The sequence below is a fragment of the Pseudochaenichthys georgianus genome, chromosome 22 (assembly GCF_902827115.2).
Source record: "Pseudochaenichthys georgianus chromosome 22, fPseGeo1.2, whole genome shotgun sequence".
NCBI lineage: Eukaryota > Metazoa > Chordata > Actinopteri > Perciformes > Channichthyidae > Pseudochaenichthys > Pseudochaenichthys georgianus.
In genome coordinates this window covers 34,324,386-34,335,741 of record NC_047524.1, presented here as the reverse complement: position 1 = coordinate 34,335,741, position 11,356 = coordinate 34,324,386, and the positions used below count along the sequence as shown (strand labels likewise).

Sequence of the window (11,356 nt, the reverse complement as noted above, 5' to 3'; positions counted from 1 at the left end):
CCTAACCCCTTCCTCACCTGACCTAACCCCTTCCTCTCCTGACCTAACCCCTTCCTCTCCTGACCTAACCCCTTCCTCTCCTGACCTAACCCCCCTCACCTGACCTAAACCCTCCTCTCCTGACCTAACCCCTTCCTCACCTAACCCCTTCCTCTCCTGACCTAACCCCTTCCTCTCCTGACCTAAACCCTTCCTCTCCTGACCTAACCCCTTCCTCTCCTGACCTAACCCTTCCTCCCTGACCTAACCCCTTCCTCTCCTGACCTAACCCCTTCCTCTCCTGACCTAACCCCTTCCTCTCCTGACCTAACCCCTTCCTCTCCTGACCTAACCCCTTCCTCACCTGACCTAACCCCTTCCTCTCCTGACCTAACCCCTTCCTCACCTGACCTAACCCCTTCCTCTCCTGACCTAACCCCTTCCTCTCCTGACCTAACCCCTTCCTCTCCTGACCTAACCCTTCCTCTCCTGACCTAACCCCTTCCTCACCTAACCCTTCCTCCTACTACCCCTTCCTCTCCTGACCTAACCCCTTCCTCTCCTGACCTAACCCCTTCCTCTCCTGACCTAACCCCTTCCTCACCTGACCTAACCCCTTCCTCTCCTGACCTAACCCCTTCCTCACCTGACCTAACCCCTTCCTCACCTGACCTAACCCCTTCCTCTCCTGACCTAACCCCTTCCTCACCTGACCTAACCCCTTCCTCACCTGACCTAACCCCTTCCTCTCCTGACCTAACCCCTTCCTCTCCTGACCTAACCCCTTCCTCACCTGACCTAACCCCTTCCTCACCTAAACCCTTCCTCACCTGACCTAAACCCTTCCTCACCTGACCTAACCCCTTCCTCACCTAACCCCTTCCTCACCTGACCTAACCCCTTCCTCACCTGACTTAACCCCTTCCTCACCTGACCTAACCCCTTCCTCACCTGACCTAACCCCTTCCTCACCTGACCTAACCCCTTCCTCACCTGACCTAACCCCTTCCTCTCCTGACCTAACCCCTTCCTCACCTGACCTAACCCCTTCCTCACCTGACCTAACCCCTTCCTCACCTGACCTAACCCCTTCCTCTCCTGACCTAACCCCTTCCTCACCTGACCTAACCCCTTCCTCACCTGACCTAAACCCTATAGAGAACTTGTGGGCCCTTCTTAAACTGGAGATTAACGTTAAAGGAAGACAGTACCCCTCTCTGAACAGAGTCTGGGAGGCTGTGGTGGAAACTGACAGACTCCATCAATGGAAAGCTTGTGACTGTTATTGAAGAGAAGGGGGGATGGCTATATTGGTATCTTGTCTTTTTGTTACGTTATACATGTTTATCTGTACATTCTGAGTTGTATGTTTATTATTCTCACTTTCACAGAGGAACATAAACCAGTGAGATGGGAACATTTTCGTTTTTCCTTTAGTTGCATAGTAATTCTGCAGACTAATAGTTGCCCAATAATTGTGCACACATAGATATTCTCCTGAGAAAGCCAAAACCTCACTTTTACTTTCTTATATATTCAAGTGTGAGGTGTATTAACATGTTGGACTGACCCAGAGTACTGTAGTTAAATAATAAAGTTATAAGTTAGAAACATATATTTAGTGTAAGTACATTTTGGTTGATAATTGAATAGGATTTCAGAAAAAACATCACAGCTCTCCATAGGGTTTCATTATTCTGTTACTAAGAGTGTTGCAGGCCATTTTACATTATACTTTTATAATTTGCTGCGGGCCAATAAAAAATGGACCACTGGTTAAACTGACCACCAAATGTCGGACATTGTTATAGGAGAGACGTGATTGAATAACAACTTAAACATGTTATGTCTTACAGTGCTTTCTGATCATTAGCCAAATACATGAAGAAGAATCTAAACAGACAGAGGGATGAAACCCTCTGTAATGGTCACACATGCAGAGCTCTGCTTTAACCTGTCCTAGTGCCAGGAGCAGTGAGCAGCTATTGCACAGCGCCCGGGAGCATGGGAGGGGGGTAGGGGGATGTCCGGTGCCTTGCTCAAGGGCACCACGGCAGGGCAGGAGGAGAACTGGGACCTCTCCAAGTAGCAGTCCACACTCATATACACATATTTAGGTCTGGTCGGGGACTTGAACCGGCGCCCCTACTGACTGAGCCACTGCCGGACAAGATGATGAAGGTGTTGATGCCTATGATTCACTGTTTCTATAGATCTACATCTTCTATGGCACAAGATCAAATGCCGAGTTTGTCATCCACAATGGCTTCTTCTTTCAAGACAACGCCCACGACCGAGTGAAGATTAAGCTGGGCGTCAGTAAGAGCGAGCGACTGTACGCCATGAAGGCCGAGGTGCTGGCCCGAGCCGGCATTCCTGCGTAAGTCCCTCTCTCTCTCCACTCTTTCACAGAAGCTCCTGATGTGGTTCCAGCGGAGCTTCAGGGTCATGTCAGACTCCATGCCCTCTCAGCTGGGAGCTCTTTGTCTCCCAGCTGGAGATATGTTCATCCAGAAACACACATAAATGTTGCAGGAGAATTCCCCCCCCCTCATCCAGCCAAGTATCAATGTACCATCCGCCCCGACACTTTCACCACCAAGAAGCTTCATCAGTTGATGAGGGGTTAGGGTTAGGGTTAGGGTTAGCTCCTTAATATGCTGCATTCTCTGCCCCACATCTTTAATCAGACTCCTTCTAATCTCTTATTGATGACAGTCTAAACCTTAACAGTGAACATGAAATGAAACGATCCCTGTTGTTGCCACGGCGTTCCATTAAACTGACAGATATGCTCGTAGATCATGTTCAAAGGAAGCAGCAGCAGAGTGAGTGTTGGGCCTGAGAGATGCCGAGCGGCTGCTATCAGCACTGCTCGCACTCTCAAATCACTGCTGTGCTCTACTTCATTCCTGCCTGATAAGTGGAAATAAGTGAGTACAATTTACTTTAAATTAGCACATTTGTAATAAGCCCTTTTTCCTAAGTCTTCAAAAACACACAGCGTAATAGACCACAGCATTTGCTACAAAGACTGTTCTTCCCTGCGCTGGTGCTGGTGCTGGAGCGGTGGCCAGAGCAGTGATTGAGTAAGTGGGGAGGCAGCTCAAATGTGTGTGGGTATAATGATGTAAGCCTGTGCTACCGACCACCACATCAATCACTCTGCTGGAATAAGGGGATGTTGTCCCCTTCCAAACAACCTCAGAGTAATGTTATGATGGTGAGTGGATTTAGCTGAGTCCCAGATCATACACTACCTCCCTGCTGACTCTCAGAATCCTGAGGAACACCTCCACAGTAACATTAATATACGTTTAGAGACAAAAGAAAGACTGCACTTTAATGTGATTCTGTCCAGTTCTGGAAATGTGCATGCATGGAACGCCATCCAGAATGTTCCTTTAACATGCGAGTAGATAGGTAGGGAGTACTTTTATTGATCCCACATTCTGAAATGCTTGTGTTGCTGCAGTGTGTTCAGGTATTAACATAGTTTAAAGGTGGATTAAAGTATAGACATAATAAAGTAGAAAAGGCATATATCACAAGTAATGCACAATATCAAATATTCCTGATAAAGATGTATACTACTGAAGCAGAGACATGTATACATATGATACAAGTAGTCTTAGCAGTATTATAACAGAATCAGACGTGTTCCATGTGTAAGTAATCTCCATTTCTTATTCTATGCGTTTATTGATCTGTCATTAATATTTTGTTTTGTTTGTTGTCTACAGATCGTGTGTCTTTGCAGTGCACTGTAATGAACCCCCGATATCAGCCCAGCTCCTTGCCTTCCTAAGAGTCTTCTGCATGACAGAGCGTAAGAAACACGCACACACACACACACACACACACACACACACACACACACACACACGCCAGCAGGACGTTCCCTGTGGAACCTGGAAGCCACAAAGTCTCTGCCACTTCTCGGAGACGGCCGTCGAGTGACTGCTTCCTCCGTACATCAGTGGAGAGGAAGAGGAAGAGCCAGGCCTGTCCATTCCTCGGCAGGTTAATGAATCAAGGCAGGCCACCAGATGTGTGACGGGAGCGATCCGCCACAGGATTTACAATATTCATCAGCATGCATGCACAATGCACGGTGTCATAAATCCCCGACCACACCAGGGCTCTGTCACGGGACACATCTTCAGGATTACGCCTATCTATTATTCACTCTTTAGCTGCATGTTCATGTTTTAATGGCCCCAGTGCCTTGTGTGCGTCCTACCAGATGTGACATGATGGAACAGTGTGCACATACAGCCTCTTTCACCTTGCCCATGTAACACTTGTGTTCAGTGTGTAGATCAGAGGCAGCAGAGAAGATGCTCAATGATTGTAGATGACACGATAACTGCTGATCTCCACCAACGTTCTGCTCCAACTCTGCCAGAAGGTCAGGAGTTCCTGCTTGGCAACCTTTTGACACAAAGTCATAGTTTTATAAATAGTCGACACATTCTAAAGTTCTTCAGGGTCTGATGAGATGATTACTATGTTTCTTTCCATGTGTCCAAAACTAAGACAGTTAGGTCCAGGTATGGAGAGAACATTAACGCACAAAGCTAAATGTTTAATGTTAGCCCTTATTAGACCCTCCAGAAAAACGCCATTCTGCGATCGCAGAATTTACCGCATAATCAGCAAAAAGGCGCAGATTTTTAAAAGGCTGCATATTTATCAAAAGGCCGCATAATCCCCGCAAAAAAAGTTAACTCGTCTTGACGTGGAGTAGTGATGATGATGATGGTGATGATGAGGACGCGACGTCATCAGCTCGCGCATCACAGAAGGTAAACAACACCGTAGAGTGAACGTGTGGAGCTCACACGAGAGAGAAAACACCAAGATGAACAAATGGAATCCATCTCATCTACCGACGAACATTTCTGCTAAAGACCGGGCAAAGCAGTTCCCCGATGTCTTGCACGAAAGTGGGGGGAAACTATTCTGCACCCCGTGCAACTGTGTTGGAGCATAAGAGAAATTCCACGGTGACGACCCACTTTGATTCATTCAAACATTCGAAACTGCTTTCTGCTGCACAAGAAAGCCAAACAACTCACGTTCACCGAGGCATCGACCTCCAAAACCCTTTAGAGGGCTACAAGAAACGAGGTGAGAAGCCTACAAGATTGAAGCTGGTCAGATAACGAACGAGTAAATTAAAAGTGTGTGTGTGTGTGTGTGTGTGTGTGTGTGTGTGTGTGTGTGTGTGTGTGTGTGTGTGTGTGTGTGTGTGTGTGTGTGTGTGTGTGTGTGTGTGTGTGTGTGTGTGTGTGTGTGTGTGTGTGTGTGTGTGTGTGTGTGTGTGTGTGTGTGTGTGTGTGTGTGTGTGTGTGTGTGTGTGTGTGTGTGTGTGTGTGTGTGTGTGTGTGTGTGTGTGTGTGTGTGTGTGTGTGTGTGTTTAAAATAGCCCAATTGCTTTTACAATAAATAAACATTGAATGTGTTTAATTGAATAGTAAAGGGGTTTAACGTTAGTGGCAGGTTGTGTGTGAGAGAGAATAAATAAGACATATTTATTTTTTCCGCATATTTAGCATGTTTCGCAACTTCCCGCAATTTCACCGCATAAAATCACATAAAATCCCGCATTTGTAATCGCATAATCAAGGATTTTTGCCCACGTTTTTCTGGAGGGTCTACCTTATATAGTAAGACGGTCCATTGTCCTGCATGTGTTTGATATTTGAACCAGAGCAAACAGTCACCACCCACTACAAAGTGAAAGCCTCCAACCTGCATGCTTCCATGTTGCCATTAGAGATGTTGGATGAGACATTAGTTAGCAAAACAGTTAAGCATTTATTGGTTATATGTTTGACTTTGAATCGGATCCAAAAGGGATGCAACCATCTGTCCCAGCCCTTGAGGTATTACTTCACAAATTATTCACAAAAATACAAGAAGCAGGGGAAGCCAGCATCTCCTTTTGAAATGTGATACCATTTAATAAAACAATCGTTTGGATTCATTTGAAAGTGTACGGTTTCTTTTTCCTAAAAAATGTTTAAGAGGAAATACGAGGTGCATTGATTCTTAGAACTATTTATAATCTTCATCCTATGGCTTCTTGTTGATGATAGAGATCATGCTGCTGCCAGTCTTCGTGTTGACTCTAAAGTAACTGGATCTTTGTTATTGACTGCGTTTTAGTATTATGATTTCATTTTTTCTAAAACTATTTTAAATCGGTTTTGTTGGACATCCGGCTTCATATCAGGTCTAATTAGTTTGAAGGTAAATATCTGCATGCCACTTTTGGTTGTGTTTCCATTGGTCTGGTTTGGAATCATGTCGAAACGTCGACTCTGACGACTCACACACTTCCACTAACACATGGCTTGACTGATTTGTTTATGGGAAGAAGCAACTATCTGCGTTCTTCTCCACATCTTACACACACGTTAGGTGGTTTTGCTTTGGTTTCTTTCACCAGCCTCGACAGCAGTACTGTTATAGTTTTGAGTTTGTGATTCTGTGTGTCATCAAGAAGACAGAAGTGTACCACAGAGGAGCTTTAGAGAACTCTGTCAGCCTCAAGACAAATATTGTTACCATCATAGCAACACTGTGCAAGACGCAGTCACACAAACGTTCAGATAAAATGTAGGCTGAGTTTGAAACTTGATATGGTCCGAGCATGGGGGGGCCACAAGAATATTGTCCCCTGCTCAACCTCCTCATTTTACGCCCATGGCTGCATTTACTTCAGAAAACGTTATGGATGTGCAGGTGGGATCAGAACACTTTTATTCTCTCTGGTTTCAGAGGAACTAAAGGATTACCTGCTCGGAGACGGTGCCGTCAATAAGATCTTCACCCTGGGCAACAGCGAGTTCCCTGTCAGCTGGGAGAACGAGATCAAGATGTGGACTTTCCTGGAGACCAGGGCTGCTCTCCTGCTCAAGACCTACAAGACCACCTCACAGGTCAGTGGACTTGTGTCTAAGTCTTGTTGAAAGCTGTCATAGACGAGGTGTCAAAGGTTCAAGTATGGTTCAAACCAAATGGATTGTCCGACGGCTCAAAACAGCGATACCTCTGAATGGCCACTGACACGTTAGGTAGAATGGTGATTCTGCCCCCACATCCTGAGGTCATACAGATTTGGCGGGAGCTTTTACGAAGGTCTGACAAGCACTTAGGAAGTGAATATTTGAAGTTAAAAAAAAAAAGTTTACCGTCCTAGAATGTATTGTCATCTTCACATTCTTCTTTCTTCCCCTTTTCCTCATTACCTCCTGGTCGTGTCTCCTCTAGGAGGACAGCTCCATGCTTGAGAAAGCGGATCTATCCCTCAATTGTCGGGTGGCAGTCCAGCTCAGCTTGGCTGAAAAGCAGATCCTGGAGAAGGCTTCGGCCAGTGGACGGGCCAAGCGTTTGCACTTTGAGAAGAAGCTCGAGGAGGGAGCTCCGTTGCCTCGATATGAGGAAAGCGATATCGCTTTGCTGGAGAATTCTGACGCAAATTCAAAGCTTCCGATCATTCTACGAAAGTTGGAGGAGGTAGAAGAAGGCCAGGAGATCCAAGTGGAGGAGCACAGCCACTTCCTGAATGGGGACAAGGCTGCCGCTGGTTTTGATCAAGAGGCTAATGCTGGGCTGACACTGGAGGGGATCAGTGGAGATGTTGATTCAGCTCTGGACTCGATTGGAAGTTCAACCCAGAAGGGCCAAAAGGAGGTAGCAAACCTAAGTGCCAGTTGAACTGATGATAGTCCCAAAAAACAACTGTGAATAAATGTATTTCACTTACTGCCACAGCTCATGCTATTTATAATTTGTTTGTGTCTCTTAAATGACTCTGAAATATTAAAGCTGAACAAATGCAAAGCTGCAGAACTTTTCAGATTGCACGTTCATCCAGCGTGGCTTTTCTTCGTTTTTTTAAAATGCTGCCGGTGTGTCCCTGTGTGCAGAACAGCTTGTGACTAGTGTTAGACCTGCACACATGAAGCAAGTGAAGGATGGACACCACAAACTGGTTCCAGCACATTGTTAGGTGAGAGAAAATAATAAAAGGAGTTAGGTGAATGTTATTTCCACAAAGCCAAAATGTCTCTAATCTTCTGAATTGGTTGGTTTATTACTGCAGTTTGTCTCCATAAATGTCCTGTATGCTTTGATTTGACAATCGTTTTCTCCAGGGCTTTTTGTGCTTCTGAGTTAAGACCATCACTGCCCTCTGCTCCTTTTATCCTGCTTAAAATAACTGCAAGCAAAACATACATGCATACGTCTGAGAACAATTGTTTTAATTGATGTTAGTTGTTATGGTATGATATGCCAAAATGGAAGATGGTTTTTGCTTGATTTCTTCTTTTTTTTCATCAAAATGTTAATTTCAGTAATTATGTAGTTTCAGTATTCAAGAATTTTGTTTTATTTTGTGTTTTTAAGAAGTTTCTTTGAGTGTACTTGGTGTATGTTGCAGTGATGATCTGCTGATGTCACCAGAAGGGATTGATGGGTGCGACTCACTGAGACAGCACAGGACAGATTATAGAGGTCTCCTGTTGATTTTAGTTTGACTGACATAAAATGAGGCAATTTCTACATGAAAAACGTTGTATGAAAGACACGGACGCACTCCGTCAGTAGATTCTGTCTCTCTGTAGTTGGTGTTATCTGCAGGGATGGCCCCAACAACTCAGTGCACTGAAACAAAGACAATAACTTACTAATGGCGCATTTCCACTGCAGGGCCTCGCACCGCTTAGTACGGTATAGTTAGGCCTTGGTAGGCCAGGCTCACTTTATGCTGCGTTTCCATTACAGTTTAGGAACTGGTGTAGTAACTATAGTAACGCAGTGTAGGCGGAGCCGTGACGTCATCTTCAATGCGAACCACAAAACCAACATCAACCGTTAGCTGTTAGCCCTCAGAGCTCACAGCTCCTCATATCTGTTCAGAAACTAGACAAAAGTTAAACAAGTACAAACCACAGACTGTCTGTGTCATGGTGAATACAGTCGCTGCTTTATTTATGTCTGTATAGGCCGTTGTGAGTGTGGACGGTCGGAGCATATACTGCGTTAGCTTAGCCGATCTCCATTCAGAAAACACGCATTTTAAAAGGTTTTTCGTCTGTCTGCAGACTGGTCAAAGCATTAATTCATGGTTTTTACTAACCGGTATCAGTATATTGTTACTTATCATTTTGAAACGTGTATTACAATTAAATCACGGTCAAATATGTTCATTGTGTTGTAGTTGTAGCCACTCACGTCACTAGTTTAGCATTCAGCCCGGTTGTTGGCCCAGAAAGAACCACGATTTTGGAGGGCCAGAAAAACTGTGAAAAAGTACCCGTTAGCCGGAACTACCCCTAGTGGAAACGCAACAAAAAACGGGTCGGGTTTGGCATGGCACGCTTAAACCGTGCTACACGCTGCAGTGGAAATGTGCCATACATGTAAGTCTCATTTTTGGCCATTCTTACCAGTTGAAAACCAGAAAACACGAGACTCATGTAGGCTGATGCAGATTAGCAGGGGACTGACTTATGGAAGCAAATAAGAGACAATGATTTGAATGTTATCAGCCACCAAATTTATATAATTGAAATGTTTTACTTTGAAAACCATGTATCTGATTTTTTTTGTTCCAAATTTACGTGAAATAAAAATCTGAAATATCTTGGTACTTAATTTCCAAAACTGAATTTCAATGTAATTTGTTCAGTGTTCACAAATTCAGATCTCAAAATGTAATACAAAAATATATTCGGGTTGCTCAATTTCGATTGATGAAATTCAGATATAAAAATTCAAGTAAAGACAAATTTGAATGGTCAAATTTGTTGCTTCGAATTCGACATCCAAAATGTTGAGGGTGCAACATCCGGGCTACCCGGACAGGATAGAGGCAATCGATCCTGAATGCAATCAAACCGACTTCTGGCCTATCAGAGCCAAGCGGCAAACTCCGGGGCAGTGCCAGGAAGCCCATGCGGAAATTCTGCAAACTGTAGGCTCCGTTCTCATAATTTAGTATTTAAGGCCCTTTAGCACTGTCAAACAGAATAAATATTTAACATGTAATTCCTCCTTTCACCGCATGGCGGCAGCACCCGCTCTAAGTGGCCGTTCTCATGCCGTTGTTGAAAACGCTGTGTTTTTGTCCTGGGTGGATCTGCAGTAAAGCCCGGAGCGGACTTAACAATTTATGTTGAATATTTTAGATTATGTCAGACCTGAATCAGACTAGCACCCCACTTTATTAAAAATAGGTCAAACCCGCTACAAAGTTAGGGTATTCCATGTTATCTGACTCTCCAGATATGAATGAAAGGCAGTGTTTTTATTTATACTGCCTTTGGAAAATAAAGATAATTGTGACAATGAAAATTATTATATAACAGCGTATTTGTATGTCATTTTTATGTTTAAAAAAATGTCAGAATGGACAATGGCCCCCGGGCATATTCATTTCAAATCCGGCCCTCTTTGAAAAAAGTTTGGACACCCGTGCCGTGCCTTATAGAGTGCCACAGTCCTAAAACGCAGAAGTAAGCTCTATCGATCATAAATCTATCGATTAGATTTATGATTCGAAAATTATAAAAGTACGTTAGACATGCGGAGATTATCTGACTGAACAAAACGTGATCCGTCTCTTAAATGTGTGTCAACCGACCTTATTTTGAGCTATTTTCCAAAATCCTATGGAGAAATTGCATTGCTTTTTTGTTGAGGGAACCGGAAGAAGCTTACTTCCGGGTTTTAGGACGCGTCACTGTGGCACTCTATGCTGTACCTTATTAGTTGGATTGTGTATTATTGTCTAGTTGGGGTCCTATTTATTTTACTGTTACTTTAGAAGAGTTTTTCATGAGCCAGTCAAATTAATTTCTTTTCATATGCCATATTCATATTCATTTGTATCACACTTGTAGGGTAAAACCTATTTAACAAATGCAATGCAAAGGATAAGCTTAATCTTCATTGAAGTCACAGATAACGCCATATCTAATATTTTAACAAATCATTTCCTTGTCACTAAAGCATTGCCTAGTTATTCATCGTCCTTAAAAGCAGGCATTAAAGGTAAATGGTATCTCTTTGTTCAGAGAGAACGGATGATGTTTAGTGGCTGACAGTCGGCTCTCTTAACTCCATGCTGATGTTCTAGTGGAGAGTTGGCTCAGCTGTTTTCCTCCATCAGAAACACTTCATAGAGTTCAGTGGGTCTGAAACCTGATGTGAACAGGTTTAACTGTTTATATTTTGGATTTTCACCAAAAACAGTTACCTAAACTGGTTGTGTTTTTTAACTGTGGTTGAAATGTATTTTTTCAGGTTACACAGCTTTTGACTTTGGAAATATGTTATAACAATATCTGTAGGCAAAGAT

General features: G+C 43.8%; 1 protein-coding gene across 2 annotated transcripts in view; it reads left to right on the top strand.

Moving 5' to 3' along the window:
* The window catches only part of setd3 (SET domain containing 3, actin histidine methyltransferase), a 33,591-nt gene extending 23,952 nt beyond the window's left edge, over positions 1-9,639 (top strand). For both annotated transcript variants that reach the window (XM_034111516.2, XM_071207145.1), the window contains exons 10-13: positions 2,193-2,359; positions 3,723-3,808; positions 6,769-6,929; positions 7,261-9,639. In XM_034111516.2, coding sequence (XP_033967407.1) covers positions 2,193-2,359; positions 3,723-3,808; positions 6,769-6,929; positions 7,261-7,707 — 861 coding nt within the window. In that variant the 3' untranslated portion in view covers positions 7,708-9,639. The remainder of the gene's footprint in view (positions 1-2,192; positions 2,360-3,722; positions 3,809-6,768; positions 6,930-7,260) is intronic.
* The last annotated feature ends 1,717 nt before the right edge of the window (positions 9,640-11,356 follow it).